Source organism: Protopterus annectens, chromosome 17.part0 (genome assembly GCF_019279795.1).
Source record: "Protopterus annectens isolate FY-2018-M chromosome 17.part0, PAN1.0, whole genome shotgun sequence".
In the NCBI taxonomy this organism is placed as follows: Eukaryota; Metazoa; Chordata; order Ceratodontiformes; family Protopteridae; genus Protopterus; species Protopterus annectens.
The window spans coordinates 703,219,912-703,240,071 of record NC_056751.1 but is presented as its reverse complement, the minus strand read 5'-3'; the positions used below and the strand labels follow the sequence as shown (position 1 = coordinate 703,240,071).

Sequence of the window (20,160 nt, the reverse complement as noted above, 5' to 3'; positions counted from 1 at the left end):
CTTCAGTAGATCAAACTTTTACAAATTTGAACCACAAATGGCCGAGACCATATGTTCAAACTTGTAAAAGTTCGAACACTGAAGAAAAAAGTAAAAACACAACAAAAAACAAAACTAAATGTGTGTAGCAGGGGGGCTACACCACCCTGCCCCCCCACCCCCCTTACTTAAAGATACCAACTCCGAGATCGCACTACATTGCAAAAAAGGGAAATCTTCCCATTCCACACTGTACGGAGATCTCCATTCAGTCCGATCGAACTTTTACAAGTTCGAACATATGGTCTCGGCCGTACGAGGTTCAAACTTGTAAAAGTTCAATCTACCGAAGGGGACCCATATATATATATAATTAGCTGAATACAACTTTCATTGGCACATAACTGACCTACCTAAACTTAGCAAAAATACATTTTGGTGATAGCAGAAGTGATTGAAAAAAATTTGTACTAAAATTGTTTCATTGCCAAATACATTACAACGGGATGTGTGCACTGACAATATAGCATATACAATGTCTCAAGGTACATGTCTTTGTATGGATCAATGTATCTGCCAATGGAATGATTTAAGAAATCTGATACCTGTCTAGCACAAAACAGAGATCAGTGTTTTTTTCATTGTAAATCATCGCTTAGGAGTGAGTGCACAATTGTATGCAGGTTACAGTTAAGGTTATGGTAAGGGTTAGGTAATGAGATAGATGCAGTGTAATATTTAGTGCAATGGTTAAGTGTCAGTGCATGTAGTGTTTTTTCTGAGCCTGTCTTGTGTAGTGATAGTGTTATACAAAGTTTTTTTTCTAAGGTAAAGTAGAAAGTTAGGGTATGGCAGGGTTAGGGTTACTATATATTAGTAAGGTGTGTTTAAAGAGTAAACCATCTGCTTTAGCACCAAAAGTAGAATTAATGGACAGGTTACAACCAACCCACCAATTTGGATTCTTTGAAATTCTTTTACAAGAAAAAAAGATCTATAGCTGTCACCTATCATCTTGGAAGCTTTTAACTGGAAGTGGCATTTTGGAACTGTATGTGAGAACTATCACTGAGTTTTTACAATTCTAGCTTTGACCTTAGTTTATTGTATGTTTCATTTATTAATATTTTCCTGAAGATCCTGTGGCAATGACCATCTTTACCTCAATGGTCAATATGTTCACTGCAATTCCTGAACTTTGTGAGTTGTCATTTGCATTCGTATCATATAAACATGGTGCTTTCTTTATTTCTGTTTTATTGTTCATATTATCTTGGTGCATTTTTCTCCTGCGCCATCTTTACTCTATCCCCTACATCCTCCTTTCACCGGCCTGTGGTCCTGAGCCGTGCAACAGCCTAACAAGGATAGCAAACAGTCTCTGCAGTATCCTAACCCTGTGGTGGGTGACCCAGCATGAACACCCTACAATCAATTTTCCCCTACGTGGGTTTTTCCCTAAAGAATACATGGAGATATTTTATGATAGCAAACAGTCTCTGCAGTATCCTAACCCTGTGGTGGGTGACCCAGCGTGAACACCCTACAATCAATTTAACCCTACGTGGGTTTTTACCCTAAAGAATACCTGGAGATATTTTATGTATGTGTAGCCAAGTGAAATATATACTGTATTTAATACCTGTTCTGCTACTCCTGTCCTGGCTGTAAGCTAGCACCTTCTCTGGACTGCTCCTTGGTGTCTGCCTCTTTTCACTATTATCCCTCTCTCTCTCCCTGAATCAATCAACCAGCCCTCTCCAGCTCTCTGACAACTGTGCCATTCCTCTGCACATATTTTTGGTTCCCCCTCCCTTCATCTGCACTCCCCTACTTTGGGTGCCTGGCCCCTGGTTTGGTACTCTAAACTTCTGCTGTACAATACTACTGACCTATCCTATCTCTTTCTCCCTGCACCTCTGTCCTTCCTGCCTTCTTTTACTCTTACTTTGTCTAACTTCCCTGGCTTTCCTGATTGTTTCTAGTAGCTTAGTTTTCTAGGGGTGCATGCCCCTCTCCGTTTGCCCTCACTACACTCGGGCTCTATTTGCTCCCCTTCCCTACCCCCATTCCCACCCACCCCTATGTCAATTACACTTATACTCTCCATTCCCTCCCCTTCCTGCCTGCTCAGCCTCTCACAACACACTTCCTACCAGTACTCCTCCCCCATTCATCTCACTTCCATCCCTCCCCTTCCTGCCAGCCCAGCCTCTCACAACACACCTCTTGCCAGAACTCCTCCCAAACTCACCTCACTTCCTTCCTCCACTTCAGTTTTAGTCCCCATACTAACTCTCTCTTATCTCCCAACAATGCAACTCTTCCTTTCTTTTGCCATTCCACTACTCTTTTACCTATCAGCCTTAACCTCATTTCACTCATACCACTCATACCTCCCCAACCCACTTAAAGATTCTCCCACCTCTACATCCCACACTAGCCTATTCAAAACTTCCTACTCAGCTATCTCCCCATCACTTTTTAGTATCTCCTCCTCTACGTTTCACAAATTTAACCTCCTTTCCAATCATACAAATACCCTCAAACCTAAACTCATCTTTCTTCACTTAGCTTATACTCCACTCACCCACCTTACAAATAAACTTCTACTCTCTGGTGACATCCACCCTAACCCAGGCCCTCAGTCACTTCATCATTCCTCCAATCCCACCCCTTCTGCTCTCACCCCTAACCATACCCATACTGACTCACAACAAACACCTGCACATAAACATCTGTCCATATATTCTATAAATATTCAAAGTCTAACAAACAAGATCTCAGAACTACATTCCTGGATAGCCCATACAAACCCTAACATCCTTGCCTTGTCCGAAACTTGGCTCAAGTCCCACATCACTAACAGTGAAATACTGCCACCAGGTTTCAACATCTATCGTGCTGATAGAACTCCTAAAAAAGGTGGTGGTGTAGCCATACTCTACTCAGACAGCCTAAACCTGCCTCCTATCACTGTCCCCATCCCCAATTTCTATCCTGCTGAAATTCTCATCCTAAACTGCCATCTCAACCCTCACAAGAAATTTGCTGTCACTTCTATCTACATCCCCCCTGGGAATAATATACCCACCCTAGAAAATATCCTATCCTGGTTTAGTCACAACTTAGACTATGAAACCCTCATTCTTGGTAATGTCAATATAGACTGGTCCAAACTTACTACTGACTCACCACAATCCAGCATCAACTTACATGGTTTCCATCAACTAATTATGTCCCCCACCCTTCTCAATAAAGACTTATCTTCCAGCTCCACCATTGACTGGATACTCACCAACTCTCCTCACTTCTACCATAGCCCATGTACCTATCTGACTCCTTAAGTGATCACCTCCCCACCTCTATCCTTAGACATACCTCCCTGACACACAAACCACACCTATTTAGAGATTGCCATAAGCTCACTAACTTCAATAACACCCAGTTTAATTCCATGCTATGCAGTATTAATTGGTCCATCCTTAAACATATCCCTCTTGATGATGCTGTCATGCAATTCAACAACATTTTCCTAGATACCCTTAATTCCCTTGCTCCCTCTAGGAAAATCTGAATTAAATCAAACCATGCTCCATGGCTCTCTAAAGATACTAGAGCACTAATGCATACCAGGGATAGCACCTGGAAATTATGGCTCAAAACCAGGCATACTCCCCATCTACTTAAATACAAAACACTATGTAACCAAGTTAAGAAATTGGTCACCAAAGACAAGACCTCTTACTATGACTCTCCTCAACTGGACAACAGGTCCAACCTGCGCAACTTCTGGACTACTCTTAACAAAATACTTTACCCTGGCAAGCCTTCTTGCCCCTCACCCTACCCCAACAAATCTCCTCCTGAAATTGCTACCCTACTCAACAAACACTTCATTGACACTATCCAAAACCTTACACCCTCAAATACTAATGCTGAAACTATCACTACTACCAACAACCCTCATGGCCAGAATCTCTTCTCATTTAAACCTGTGTCAACTTCCTACATCAAATCCCTTCTTCTTAAGCTTAAACCATGCTCTCCCTTTACTGATGACCTATCTCCTGCATTTCTCAAACTCGCTGCTGAATCTATAGCCTATCCTATATCCATTCTTATTAACAGATCTATACAAGAGGCTACAGTTCCTACTATCTGGAAATCCTTCTATACTATTCCACTGCATAAAGGTGACAACTCCACTGAGCCATCTAACTATCATCCCATTGCTATTCTTTCTCCCATCTCCAAGTTGCTCAAAAAATGCATACATTTACAACTTCTCAACCATTTCCTCCAACACAACCTTCTCACTCCCACTCAGCATGGTTTCCGTCCCCACCACAGCACATCTACCGCCCTCCTCTCTTTCACTCATACCATAGCCAATGCCCTTGATAACAATCAGCTAATATCCTGCCTTTTCCTTGACCTTTCCAAAGCCTATGACACAGTCTCTCACCCTATACTACTTTCTAAATTATCTAACCTCAACCTGTCTTCTTCCCCCCTTGCTTGGTTCTCTAGCTATCTCTCAGGTAGGCAGCAATCTGTCAAATGGCTCTCCTCCTGCTCTCCCTTTATATCTGTTCCAACAGGTGTTCCTCAAGGCTCTATCTTGGGTCCCCTCTTATTTAATATCTTCACAAACGAACTATTCACCTCTTGTAGACAGTCTTCTCTTATACAATATGCAGATGACTCTACACTCATCTCAATCTCCAGTAGTATCAAAGACCTTCTCACCCTTAATCAAAACTCCTTTCTATCCACAGAGAAATGGCTATCTGGCAATCTGCTTATCCTTAACCCTAAGAAGACCAAGCTCCTGCTCTTTCTCCCCCACTCTTTTTCCAATCACAAATCTACATTTACCATAACATCCTCTAACAACACAATCATAAAACCTGAACCACACACTAAACTGTTAGGCGTCATTATAGATGATGAGCTCAAATTTAACTTACACTTACTGGAAGGAATAAAAAAAACACACCATAAACTTGGGTTGCTCTATCGTAACAAAATATTTCTTACTCCAAATGCTAGACTCTCCCTAGCTCAGTCCTTCCTCCTGCCCACACTTCTCTACGCAGCCCCAGTACTAACCAATATACAAGCTACTACCATGAACAAACTGCAACAAACCTACCATAAAATTGCAAGATTCATTACTAACTTCCCCTACAACTCCCATCACTGCCTTGCCTTGAACTCATTACAATGGTTCGAATTCCCTCAACTACTGCTACTTTCTCAATTTCAAGTTATTCACTCCATTCTATACAGGTCTTCATTCTGTCCAGCTCTCACTACTCTTGTATCTACCTATACCCCTTCTAGAACCCTCCGCACCTCTAACCAACAACTTTTGAATGTAGACCATCCAAAGAAGAACACAGGCAAACTGCAATATAACTGCTCTATAGCCCACACTTGGAACAAACTTCCTCTGAACATCCGCTCCATCATACACCCTGCACACTTTAAAAAGGAACTCAAACATTATCTTCTCAACACTAAATCATGTCTCTGCTTAGAACCTACCTGATATGTCTCCTTTATACAAATGGTGCTTCTTTCCTCTGAACTCCTGAAAGCACCTATACCTTCCTACAAAGCCTATGCAATAAATTCTGATTCACTTATGTATCTCTTATTTGATCACTTGTATATAACTTGTTTTTGTACAAAAAAAAAAACACATTAGGGGTTCATATACTCATTTCTTTGAGAAAACCCTCTTGCTGTAATTTGAATATGTTTGAGTCATAATTTGTATTAATATGTTATGGAGTTATAATTGGTTATGGTACTTTCTATGCTTTGTTACCTATGTTATCCTAATTGTTTTTGTAATTGAAGCTTTTCTCCTCGGGTCCCCACTGAAAATGGGCTCATGCCCAGCTGGACCAACCCGGTTAACAAATGTCAAATAAATAAAATAAAATAAATCTGTCAATGCCAGTTGTCATATTTCTTACATATGTTATGCTACTGTGTATTGCTGTCTCTCCTTGCATCACTGTATTATTGCTCATTGCTTATTTTTCTGCTTCCAAATATGCATTTAAAATAATTTTGTTTTTTTACACTTTGAGCACACCTATCCTAAGGCTTGGCACTATTATAAGAATCTGGGAACACAAACAAGGCAAGAAACTAAATAAATCCAAAAACAGGTTCGAAAAACCAGCAACACAGTCCAAGAAGGGTCAGTTAACACTATTTATTCCACTGTTTTAAGCGCTTTTCGTCAGCCTGATAGCAAACTTCTTCAGAAACTGAAGAAGTTTGTTATCAGGCTGACGAAAAGCACTTAAAATAGTGGAATAAATAGTGTTAACTGACCCTTCTTGGACTGAAGAAGTTTTTCTGTCTTTCACTACTAAATGCTTATATAGTTCATATTCTAAAAAAATTGTTTAGCTACTTCTCTTAAATAAGGCATCATAAAATCAGTTATCTAGGCTTTCTATACCTTCTTATATATTACATACTTGGTCTCCTGCTATTAGCTTTTGTTATATTTAATGGTTCTGCATAGTTCTGATATCTGCCTTGCTACTCTTTTCTCCATTTTGATGTTACATTTTTGTATGCTATAGTCAATTTCATATTTTGTAAACTGGAAATGTCCATACACATGTGCTTAAACATGAAACTTTTCATGTTCTGTTAATAAAGCCACCTAGCTGTGAAGTTTTCTATTGACTGTAGTTTTCTAATCCATTTCTTCTTCCATTGCTGCAGGAAAATGCAATTGCAACTATATTGAATAATAAAATAACATTTTCCAATTGATTTCCTCTTCTTTATAATCAGTAAAACAGTTTATCTTGTGGACCATCACCATATTGCCAAATCTGTAGACCTGGAGATTGCAGGAATCACTGCAGTTCACAAAATGTAGTTTTGCAAGGCAGTCACAAACACAGACAATGAATATAATGGGAGTCTATGATGTATACAATAAGGCAACTGAACATATGGGTATAGCTTTTTATAGGTATATACAAAAAACACTATAGGTTAGAGCAGATTCAAGGGAGCAGAGTCCACTTTAACAAAAGAGCAGTATTTCATTGCATGGAATCGTATCTACTGAACAAGCAATCATCAAATCACTTCACTGATTGATCTTTTAAGATTGTTTTCCTTATAAATATGTTTAGATCCTCCTAGAACAAAACAATCACTTACTGACCAAAGTGTATGCATAATTCATGAATCTTCACTTTGTGGAATTTTCTTCTGATTTGTCATTGGCCAGTGGCCATTCTTTGCTTTTACTCTTGACAATTTATGAACCACCAAACCTCCAATGCTTTTCTATAGGAGAATGGAGTCCTAGAGCCAAAGAGAGTCTTCTTTTATCCTATAAATGCAAATAAGTGTGTGGCCATTGAATCTGATCTTAAGAAAGTCCTGGGCACACATACTGGCTGCTGGCTAACTTTGAAGTTATTTCTTTAATTTTAAACGTATTGCAGTAAATGGAAACATTCAGATTATAGGTTCATTGGTTCATAGGTAGGTACTAGGCTATCTGCCAGAGGGGATTTATAAGCCTAGCCAGAGTGTCGGCTTTCGCCACCCCATTGATTAATTAACTGATTCGCTGTCAAGCAGAGCCAATGAAGTGATCCCAGGGGTGTATTTTCTGTTACCCATCCACTCGTCAAGGTTTCTCTTGAAGAGTGTTAGTGAGGGGCTCTGCCTAATGTAGTTAGGAATTTTGTTCCAAAGCATGGGGAGTCTCTGTGACAGGAATCTATCCCTCCAGCATGTTCTATTTATTGTTGTGGCGAGGTTTAGCTCACTAGAGCATGTGGCTCGCAGTGACTTGGATTTCTTTAGGTGGAGCATGTCCATCAATTCTGAGTTGGACATGGCTTTGTAAGTCAGGCAGAGATCACCTCTGAGTAAGCGATATGCCACTGAGTACAGCCGGAGTTTTTTCAGTCAGGCTGCATAGGACATACATTTAAGGCCAGAAATCCTCTTGGTGAGGTGCTTTTGTGGTCTTTCCATCTGTTGGAAGTGTCTTGTGAGGTACATCCCTATGATGGGTCTGATGAGTGATGAGTAGAGGGGCACTATAACCTCTTTATTTCTAGATGCAAACCCTTTAGTAATTAGATGGGCCACATAGATTAACTCTGAAATCTGGAAAATATAACCTTCTTATGCTGTGATATCAAAAAGTGAATAATACATTTTGTTATGCACCTTTCAAAGTAGTTATGCATTAATCTCACATACACAGCATCTACCATGGAACAGCACTGAGAAACAGTAGCAGCTTTAAAATCTGTAAAATAATTCAGGTTTCTACACAAAAAAGGCAGAATGAAGTGTTCAACAGCTTTTAAAGTTTATTCCAGTTAAAGCAATCCTAGGTTCTGTCCATTATCTGTATGAAATTAAGTATTTTATGACTTTCAAAGCTGTACAACACCTTACATTTCTACACTTGTCCCTCTGTAAGTAATAGTGCTTCTGAGGAGCTGAATTTCCATTTACTGCAAAGAATTAGGACTGTTTCTCTGATTATAACTACTTGTTATGTCTTCTCAACATAGATCAACATTTGTTTCTTGAGCTTTGCTTCACTCTGCTCTTGAGGTCAATTTCTTAACATCACTGTCTCATAAAAAAATGGTTATGAACAGAAAACAGAAACACTAAAGGCAGAGATGTGTCCATATTCATTAAGGATATCCACATCTCCAGGCTAGTTGCTCAGCATAATGCATCCGAGATTATCCAAGTGCAACTAACTCTGGGCAAGACCGCAATCCAAATTGTAGCTTGCTACAGACCCCCCACCATGCCCCAGGATTCCCACTCCTCATTTCTTCATACAATGGAAAATATTAGGGTACAACCTAACACCCTAATAATGGGTGATTTCAACTACCACACCATTAACTGTGAAAACTACTCATGTACCAACTCTTGTGCTCAACGTTTTCTGGAATTTATAAATTCCAATGCCTTGGATCAGCTTATCCACTCCCCCACCAGGGGCAGCAATATCCTAGACCTGGTTATTACCAACATGGGCAACCGGTGCTCCACACCAGAGGTCAATTCCTCGTTGGTCAGATCCGACCACAAGCTAATCCCCCTAGACATCCACATCCCTCCCCCACCCCCCATTAGGGAAACCACAGTAAAAAATTCCTCCAAAGCCAACTTCACGCTTCTTAAGACAGAAGTGGCAAACTTCACGACACCCATGCTGACGGACAATAGAGGTATGACTGCTGAATCCTACACAAATGCACTTTATAAGCACATGCACGAGTGCATGGATCATGCAATCCCTAACAGAACCAAGATGCTATCCACCAAAAAAGGAAGCCAATCTGGTGGTCCCCTGCCATAAACAAACTCTACAAAAGAAGAAAGAAACTGTTGCAGAAAAGAGTAAAATCCCATGATTGGAGAAACTCCCTGGTCAGCCTCAGTAAGAAGCTGAGATCCCTCAAAAAATCCTCCAAAGCTAGTTACGAAAACATAATCGCCATTGACTCTAAAGACAACCACAAAGCATTCTATAGCTATGTCAAGAATCTCAATGGCAACACTCAGATCTGCTCTGAGTTACAGCACAATGGCACTAAATATACAGAACCAACTGATATTGCCAACATCCTGGCAGATAGATTCAGTGTTAACTTTACCCCCTTGTCATCCCCTAAAGGGCCCATCTCTGTACCAGAAGAATGCAAAGTTCCTGTAATCACAGCTGCACAGGTAAAAAACACACTATCCAAAGCCAAGGACACAGCATCCATGGGACCTGACAACATCCCAGGCTGTGTTCTACATGAACTACAGAACAAACTGGCACCCCACCTAAGTACCATGTTCAATCATAGCCTCACCTCAGGCTATGTGCCCACTGAATGACGCACAGCAACGGTTATCCCACTCCACAAATGGGGAGCCACCACAGACCCTGGAAACTGCCACCCCATTAGCCTGGCGGGCCTGGTCTGCAAGGCTATGGAATGTATCATCATGGAACTTATAAACAATGACATTGGTAATCTCCAAACTCAGGACCCCACCCAGTTCGGGTTTGTAAAAGGCAGATCATGTCTCCTAAACCTGATAGACTTCTTTAAAGCAGTCACCAATGCCGTAGATGAGGGTAAGGTGATTCACACAGCCTATCTAGATCTCGCCAAGGCTTTTCAACACCATCCCCCACTCTGGAATTATAGATAAACTCACTAGACTAGGTATAAATCCTTATGTCATAAGATGGGTTGCCAACTGGCTCACTGACAGAACCCGCACTGTGAAAGTAGCAGACTCCAAATCCAACTTCAGACCAGTGACAAGTGGAGTACCACAGGGTTCAGTCTTGGGTCCTCTCCTGTTTGGTATCTACTTCTCTGAAGTACAGGCTAACAGAGAAGGTCTTTGGCTAATGAAGTTCACAGATGACTGCAAACTAGGAGACATAATCAAAACTCCAAAAGATGTGGACATCCTACAAAAGGGCCTCGCTGAAACAGATGCCTGGTGTCAAAGCCATGGGCTCAAGCTCAATGCCAAAAAGTGCATCTTTATCCCTTTTGGTAAAAACTCTGTACCCATGAACTACCACATAGGTGGTAGTCTACTTAACACCAAAAGTGTGATAAGAGACCTTGGGACACAGGTGGACAGTAGTCTCTCCTTTGATAATCACATCACCACAGCAGTCAAGAAATACTTCTACATGGCATGCCTCATCACAAAAGGTTTCTCATCCAGGAAAATAGAGGTAATTGTTCCCCTCTACTCATCACTCATTAGACCCTTTATAGAGTACAATGCCCCTTTTGGTATGTACCTCACAAGACATCTACAACAACTGGAAAGGCCGCAGAAATACTTCACAAAGAGGATTACCAGCCTCAAACAGATGCCCTACACAGACTGTCTCAGAAAACTGCAGCTTTACTCCATCGCATGTCGCCAACTCAGAGGCGATCTCTGCCTAACACACAAAGCTATGTCAAACCCAAAACTTTTAGACATGCTCCACTTAAAGAAATCCCAATCCCTATGAGCTACATGCTCTAGGAACCTAAACCTTGTCACCACAATAAACAGAACATGCTGGAGGGATAGATTACTGTCCCCGTGACTTCCCATACTCTGGAATAAACTACCTATCTATATCAAACAAAGCTCCTCATTAGCACTCTTCAAGAAAAATCTTGTTGATTGGATGGGAGATAGGAAATTCACCCCGGGGATTACTTCTGTGGCTCTGCTCAACAGTGGCACAGGAAAATAATTTTCTTGGGTGGCGAAAGCCAGGGTACCTTTTGGCTAGGCTTATATAGGCCCTAGAGCCAATAGCCTAGTACTTACCTATGAACTTATGAAAACTAGTCATAATCCTTTATGCTGTCATCAGATTTCTTTAAGGAAATTAGAACTGGGCTGTGAGGCACATGCACATCAGATGCAACTACTGAAAACTTAAAGACAAGCTTCTTTACTCTGAGAAAATAAAAATGGTGCCACTGGACCACTCAGCTTCATTTATAAATGAGGGAATTGAAGAATTTGTAAAAAAAAATGGAATTGCTCCCACTATGTTTGCTTGTTATATTTCATTGTTTTGGTCTCAGCCTTGGGAAATGCAGTAATCCATCCATCCATTCTCGACCCCTTTTCCCATTTTGCACATGGGTTCAGGGTGTCACTTCCGCAGTGACAATCATCTCGAGCAAAGGTTTACACCACCAGGTGGCTAGCCCTACTGTGGTAGTTCATTCACAACACTCACTTGCGCACATATACTCACCTATACCCAATTTAGAGTGTCCAATCAACCTATTGCATGTCTTTAGAATGTGGGAGGAAACCGGAGCACCTGCAGGAAACCCATGTGACCACAGGGAGGACATGCAGACTCCACACAGAAGGCACCCCAGCCGAGAATCAAACCGGTGAACCTCTTGCTGTGAGGCAAAAATGCTAACCGCTGCACCACCGTGGTGAATACTAAAAGAGTGTTTCTTTTTGGCTGAAGTTTTTCATTTGTTTAATTTTTTAAAAATAAGCATGCATCATTCATGTCTTAACATCAAAGTTACTCTAGGGTAATCACTCACGGTAGTAGTTACTCATGTAATGCTCCTCACTCCTTACAGAACCAATAGTAGCTACTTATGTAATGCTCCTCACTCCTTAGAGAACCGGTAGTAGTCACTCATGTAATGCTCCTCACTCCTTACAGAACCAGTAGTAGTAGTTACTCATGTAATGCTCCTCACTCCTTACAGAAGCAGTAGTAGTAGTTACTCATGTAATGCTCCTCACTCCTTAGAGAACCGGTAGCAGTTACTCATGTAATGCTCCTCACTCCATACAGAACCAGTAGTAGCTACTTATGTAATGCTTCTCACTCCTTAGAGAACCAGTAGTAATAGTTACTTATATAATGCTCCTCACTCCTTACAGAACCAGTAGTAGTAGTTACTCATGTAATGCTCCTCACTCCTTACAGAACCAGTAGCAGTTACTCATGTAATGCTCCTCACTCCTTACAGAACCAGTAGTAGTAGTTACTCATGTAATGCTCCTCACTCCTTAGAGAACCGGTAGTAGTTACTCATGTAATGCTCCTCACTCCTTACAGAACCAGTAGTAGTAGTTACTCATGTAATGCTCCTCACTCCTTAGAGAACCGGTAGTAGTTACTCATGTAATGCTCCTCACTCCATACAGAACCAATTACTTACTCCTCACAATGTATGTTTTGCATTCCCAATTTGCAGTTTCATGGAAAAAGCACGAGCACCACTTTTTACTGAATTGGTGACCTGCTCTTTCACAGAAGTGCAGACTGATACCAGAGTGAGAATAATAAAGTATGAGGGTGTTGGGGTCCAAGGAATAGATTCCCCCCCCCCCGGAAAAAAAAAGTTTATTTTCTTTTGTGTTGTTCTCTGATCTGTACAGCTGCAAGTATCTCAAGCATCTGTATACTTAGGCATTCAGGATTTAGCACTTTTTGCCAGGGAATTGTATTTTGAGGCATGAAGCCTCATGTCATTGGACAAGAACCACCAAGATGCACTTTTAGATGGTCAGAGTCTGCTTTTGTAAGCTGCAAGGCAAACCATACCTATGTTGTTTGGTCTTGGGACTGGTACAAACCTGAGACATCACAGGTGGCTTCAAAATATACCCTTAAAGGATGTCTTGGCTTTCCCATTCTGGCTTTGAAATCACTACAATCACTACAGATACATACAATACATATATTTCAACACAACTGCAGCACTGTTTGATGCACTGTATCAGCTCAAATTCAACATATGATGCTCTAGAGTCATTAAAAGATTGTATAAAATACTGCTACATGAAATCATAGGTAGTGTCTCGTCCATCAATGCAGAATGCTGCCACACTTCTTACTAAAATTATTAAGCCGATTCAACATATTAAATACTCAGCTGTTTATGATAATTAACAAACTGCAACATTTTTAAATAAATATGCCACTTTTCACTGGTTGCTGGGAATATACAAAAAAGGTGTGGTCTCCGTTAAGATCACTTTTCTTGCCATGATGTAGTTAAGCTTTCCTATTCTTAAAGTAGGATAAACGGTATAAAAGGACTGTGAACATAACAAAAGTCATATCTGATCGAATTTAAGAAAGTATACCTTGCAGTATGTTATTTGTTTAAAAACAAATCAACACTACAGTAAAGATTTAATCAAGTAGGACTGTAGTTGGCCTCCAGTCAGGGCTAGGAGACTTCCAACTTAACATGGAAAATTGAAGTTTAACATTCATGTTGATTCTTTTTCTCAGAAGAATGGTTCATAATCTCATTTTCCTTTGGACAGTGTCTCTTCACATATCCAGCTGGTTAAGTGTTCATACATAAGAAGTGCTGCTTTGAGAGTATTTTAATTAGAACGACCAAACATTTATAGTTTGCATGCAATTTTCTTCTTGTCCTAAGAGGAAGGACAAACAGCACAACACAAAGATGTAAATGTCTGACACTTTCTGAACCTTTTAAGCAGCAAGCAAGAGGACAAGCCCTGTCGCTGCTGAAAGCAAAAAGCTTACAAGTTAATGGAAAGGACATTTGAGCCAGTGACTCTAATAATTAGCTGTTCATGTGTCATCTGTCTATGGGGGGCAGTGATGGAAGAAGACTTGATAGACTGCAATCTTTTGTACACCCCTGGGTGGCTTACAAAGCAAAAAGCCCTGCTTCTCAAAGTAATTATAACTTTTATCTTGTTTCAGCTGCTGCCAAACAATTCTTCAACACGGAATGCTGCCCCCCCTGTGAGTGGAAAGGGTAAGTAGTTATTTCTTCTTTTTTTCATAACAATTACCGAGAAAGCTGCTAAGCTAACAACATTGACTTTTTAATGCATGCATGAGTGTGCTGACAGCGATCACCATACAGTAGCAAATAACCTCAAAAATGCAAGAATGTTACAGTGCAACAAGGTCCTGTGTTTTCAGCTCCATTATTACAATTCTGAGATAAACACTCCTGCTGTGACCATTAAGAAATATCTGTTTTACTAATCAGTGCAAATACAGTGCTTCCTCAGGAGGTTAACTTACATGCACGGTTTGATGAAAGCAAATCAGCAGTCCGTGTGGTCTATTCCTATATCCGACACCTGAGTTTATGTTTTGTTTCTGACAGTGCAGTGTGATGTTGTCTTTGTCATCCCAAGATTTGGGTTCTACTTTCATACCAAGCAGGTTCACATTGAAATACTAACAAAATTGCAATATAGCATAATATGCTATCATTCAGATGAGATGTTTCACTGATATCCCAAAATGATGGTGACTGGTTTATTTTCAATTACTTATTTGCCATTTCGTAATCAGGCAGATAAGATAGTCCAAAGTCCAATTTCAGCTATGACCCGAGCAAAACGAAGACAAATACACACAGTAAGATAAAACAATTTATACAGAGTAAAACAAAGCAATATATACAGATATCACATACATCATCAAACAATCATATTTTCTAAACTGTACATATAGAACTTTTAAACTTTTAGATTACACTTACTGTGATCTTGGAAATGCAATACATAAAACTACTAGGGGGTGTTGCTGGGTGCAGAGGGGCTTGCCACTGACATTTGTGTTTTAGTTGCATGGTCCAAGGTTGTGTCTTGGGGCATTTGCAGTTTAGTTTTGATTTTTTTTGATAATTTTGTATCAACTTTAGTGATATTAACATGCAGTAGTTTTGATTTTGCAGTGATATAACATCTTAATTAATATGAAGTAGAATTACATATGTATTAAAGAAGTGTTGTTAAAGCTAGACACATTAAGCTCTTGTGCTCTGAACATCAGTCAGACTTGCCCCTGTTCTGAAGTCAATGGACTAGATGTGAAAAGTACAGTTGTGTAAGTAAACTTACCATAACGGTAGATGTTCGAATGATCACTGCTGCAGTAGCCTTAGCTATATGGGGTTACATCCTGCCAAGAATATAACAGCCATCCATATTCCAAAGCTTCAGGGCACCTTCCACATGCCCAAACCATCAGTCAGCTCGAGCTGAGCTGACTATAAAGACAGGTTTTGGTGCCATGCCCTTCAGAGCTTTCATGCCAACAGACAGCTGGAGGCTGTGTCCTGAAAGGACACTGCTATGAACAACGAAAATTAAACGTCCACATTCTGGCATAAACAACACAACAAAAAACAAGGGGGATGTGGGATGGAGTTGCTACTGCAGCAATAATCATTCAAACATCTATTGTTATGATAAGTTTACTTACACAACTGTGCTGTGCTCATCATATTGATCACTGCTGCAGTAGCCTTACCTATATGAGTAGATTACCCTAGCTTACTATATTTGAAAGGCTGAAGGAGATGGGTCCAGAAGCCCCTGGAGAATTGGCCTATCAATGCCTAATCTTGTCCTAGATAAGAAATCAAGCTTGTAATGCCTTGCAAATGTATGTACAGAGGACCAAGTTGCTGCTTCTAGAATACTTCTAGAATCCAATCCCTTTCCAAAAAGCCATATATGAAGCCAAGGCCCTGGTACATTGGGCATTGACTCTGCCTGGGATAGTTTTGTTGTAGTGAGTATACAAAAAGGCAACTATTTGGAAACACTCTGTTCTGACAGAGGTTGTCCCTTTTTCTTACCTTCACAACAAATGAACAATTGAGCCTAAAATCTGAAAGATTTAGTTCTAACAAGGTAGTACCTGAGTTGTCTGTGGACATCCAAGATATGGAGTACCCTTTTTCCCCCATTTGTAGGTTCAGAAAAGAAAATGGGGAGATGGAACGTTTGTTTTAAAGTAAACTCAGTACCACTTTAGGCATAAAAGGACTAGTTTTCAAAGAAACCCTGTCTCTGTAGAAAATGAGATAGAGTTGACTCGCCTTAAGAGCTTGCAACTCAGATACCCTTCTAATAGAGGTCACAGAAATCAGTAAAACTGTTTTCCATGTTAAGAACCTCAAGTCAGCCTGGCTAGCTAGTTCAAACAGAGCAAGTGTTAGCTTCTCTAACACAAAATTAGGATCCCAAGAAGGGTCACTGGTTTTCTTGGAGGCCTCTATTGCAGACCCCCGTATCAAGAACTTTTGACATGAGAATGCGTTGATATCCTGGTCTTTGTTTAATTAACTCTCTGTATTGCATGGGCCATTAACTCTCTGTATTTATTGCATGGACCAAAATGGGGGGCCACGGTGGTGCAGCAGTTAGCGTTGCCACCTTGCAGCAAGAGTTTCTCTTGTTTGATCCGCGGCAGGGGTGCCTTCTGTGTGAAGTCTGCATGTCCTACCTGTGGTCACGTGGTTTCCTCCGGGTGCTCCGGTTTCCTCCCACATCCCAAAGACATGCAGTAGGTGGACTGGACACTCTAAATTGGCCCTAGGTGTGAGTGTGTGCATGTGTGTGTGCCTTCTATGGAACGTACAAACTCCACTGCCAGTCATGAGCGGACAGGTGATCCGCTGTGGTGACCCCTAACTGGGAAAAGACGAAAGAAGAAGAAGAAGATTGCATGGACCAAAAAATGTTCTTGGCCATTTTGGCTGACATGCTAACACTGTGAACAAAAAGTTTCTGCACATGATTTGTGTGGCTTACCAGTAGCTTGATTTTTTTTCTCCCAGTATTCCCACCACGGGTCTCAACGTTTTAAGAGGCCAGTGTGGAACACAAACCCTAGCAATGTGTGACAAACAGTCAGAATGTGGAACACCCTATATTTGTACTGTACAAAATGTGCCATTGCCATGGGACCTATTTGAACATTTGTAAAATTCAATAAGACAAAATGTTCAGTAAGACACACTTGTGAGTCAAATTCCAAACTTTTATTTTATAATCTGCAAACCATAACCACACCATAAGTACATGAAACAGTATTTCTGCACAAAATCGAAACTAAAATCACCTGTTGATTAATACCACTTGATACATTTACTACATTTTCTAAACAAATCTGTTAAATATCACACAGCTGATTCCAAGTAAACACTAAGTGCATGAACAAATAGCATCCAATCATACTTTAGATACGTCATATGCAGACGTTTTGTCTGCTGCTGTTGCTTTCTTAGCAGCTTCTAAGACATGTTTTAGTAACTTAAGATCGCAGTAGTCCAGTTCTTCATTCATTTTAACTGTTAATAAAGGGTTCAGTATTTTCACGCTGAGAGACTGATGCAATCCAGTCTTTACTTTCCATACCAGACTAAACGCTATTTCAGCTTGTGCATTTCAATGTGGCACCAAAGTAAAGTCATCATCAGCTGCTTGAAGAGTGACAGTTTCCATCACTGCAAAGGTCTCTCAGAAGGTGCACCCAGTACTTGGAAACACACAGGTGGGGCTCATCTACTGGACCGGTCAGGTTCCCTGTGTCCTCAGTCTGATACTGAATAAACTCATCAATTCATTGTTTAGCCTTAGCATCATTCTCACAGACACCCAAACAGAAGCCAACATCCCTGACAAGTCCTGAAGAAATTTCCAATTTTTTGGAAGGATTAATAAGGAATACAGCATCTTTCATTAAATGACCCTGCATGGGAAACTTTTTAAGCATTTTCTGCAGCACTGCAGTACTGCAGCATAAAAATCTGTAAATTTTTATGAAAGTTAAATTCTATAACTGTGCCAGAGATATCGTCCTCATAAGTTATTCATGTATTGTTTGACTCCATAGCCAATATGCAGCTCATTGTTCAGCAGAACAGAGTTACTGTCAGTCAACATCGAAACATCGCTGTGTTTGAGAAGTCTGAAAGCAGCTGCAAGTCTCAGGAGTCTGCCAGCATACTGCTGCAGGAGTTTATGCACAGTGGCATGCAGTGTCAATAGCTGCAGGTCTGAGGAGTCTGCCAGCATACTGCTGCAGAAGTTTATGCACAGTGGCATGCAGTGTCAGAAGCCGCAGGTCTGAGGAGTCTGCCAGCATACTGCTGCAGGAGTTTATGCACAGTGGCATGCCGTGTCAGAAGCCGCAGGTCTGAGGAGTCTGCCAGCATACTGCTGCAGGAGTTTATGCACAGTGGCATGCAGTGTCAGTAGCTGCAGGTCTGAGGAGTCTGCCAGCATACTGCTGCAGGAGTTTATGCACAGTGGCATGCAGTGTCAGAAGCCGCAGGTCTGAGGAGTCTGCCAGCATACTGCTGCAGGAGTTTATGCACAGTGGCATGCAGTGTCAGAAGCCGCAGGTCTGAGGAGTCTGCCAGCATACTGCTGCAGGAGTTTATGCACAGTGGCATGCAGTGTCAGTAGCTGCAGGTCTGAGGAGTCTGCCAGCATACTGCTGCAGGAGTTTATGCACAGTGGCTGGCAGTGTCAGAAGCCACAGGTCTGAGGAGTCTGCCAGCATACTGCTGCAGGAGTTTATGCACAGTGGCATGCAGTATCAGTAGCTGCAGGTCTGAGGAGTCTGCCAGCATACTGCTGCAGGAGTTTATGCACAGTGGCATGCCGTGTCAGAAGCCGCAGGTCTGACGAGTCTGCCAGCATACTGCTGCAGGAGTTTATGCACAGTGGCATGCAGTGTCAGGTCTGAGGAGTCTGCCAGCATACTGCTGCAGGAGTTTATGCACAGTGGCGTGCCATGTCAGAAGCCGCAGGTCTGAGGAGTCTGCCAACATACAGCTTCAGGAGTTTATGCACAGTGGCATGCAGTGTCAGTAGTTGACTTTCTCTGCTCTGAAGCTGAATGCTGAACTCCAGTAAAGGTTCCAGTGCATACTTGAGAAACATAAAAATAATATGCAATTCATGACTCTGCAGGTGGTCAGAAATTAAGTTCATTTTAGCAGACCATGGCTCTGCAAACAAAAAATATGAATTTAGGGCTGGTCACATGTCCGGGGTTTTGCTTATATTTCCAAAGACTCAGCTATCCAGTAGGTGCATGCCTAATAATTGTGAGGGGGTCAGTGTCTGTGAACAAAGCAAATTCTTGCATTTTTTGTCGTCTTTGTGCACTGGAACTGAAATGACACTATACATCTAAGTTCTTCAACTGGTGAATGTAGTGCTTTTACACCAGCCTTACTAGTTAGACCTTGTGTGTCGGCCTCACCTCCTTTAAACAAGATTGCACAGAATTGTGTTTTCCAATCACTGAGGCAACTTTCTTTTTAGAAAAGCCCACAATGTTGGAAACTAGAATGTTAAATTTTGTCAGAGTGGACATTAAAGCATCAAGCAATGCTCCTCCAGTTCCTGACACACATTCTGGCATATGAATGAAACGTATAACATTTTTGCCTACTTTTTCATCAAGGTAACCAATAAGGATCACCAAAAGTCAGTAATTACTCATGTCTGTGCTTTGGTCCATATGCACACAATGGCGATTTCTGGCTGTTGGCAGCAGCATTATTCTGGTAATGAGGCCCCAGAATATCTTGAGGAATACAGGCTGCCTTTGTTGCTCCACATGTCATTTTCCAGATAACATCTTGATCCTTTCCATATTCCAGAACATTCTATACAATGCATGCTGCCTTCGTTGCTCCACATGTCATTTTCCAGATAACATGTTGATCCTCTCCATATTCCAGAACATTCTATACAATGCATGCTGCCTTCATTGCTCCACATGTCATTTTCCAGATAACATCTTGATCCCCTCCATATTCC

The 20,160-nt window shown here is 41.1% G+C and overlaps 1 protein-coding gene across 1 annotated transcript in view; it reads left to right on the top strand.

Annotated features, from left to right (window-relative positions):
- PCP4L1 (Purkinje cell protein 4 like 1) overlaps window positions 1–20,160 on the top strand; it is a 703,528-nt gene that overhangs the window by 513,620 nt on the left and 169,748 nt on the right. Inside the window, exon 2 of the mRNA XM_044059438.1 lies at window positions 14,276–14,330. Coding sequence (XP_043915373.1) covers window positions 14,276–14,330 — 55 coding nt within the window. The remainder of the gene's footprint in view (window positions 1–14,275; window positions 14,331–20,160) is intronic.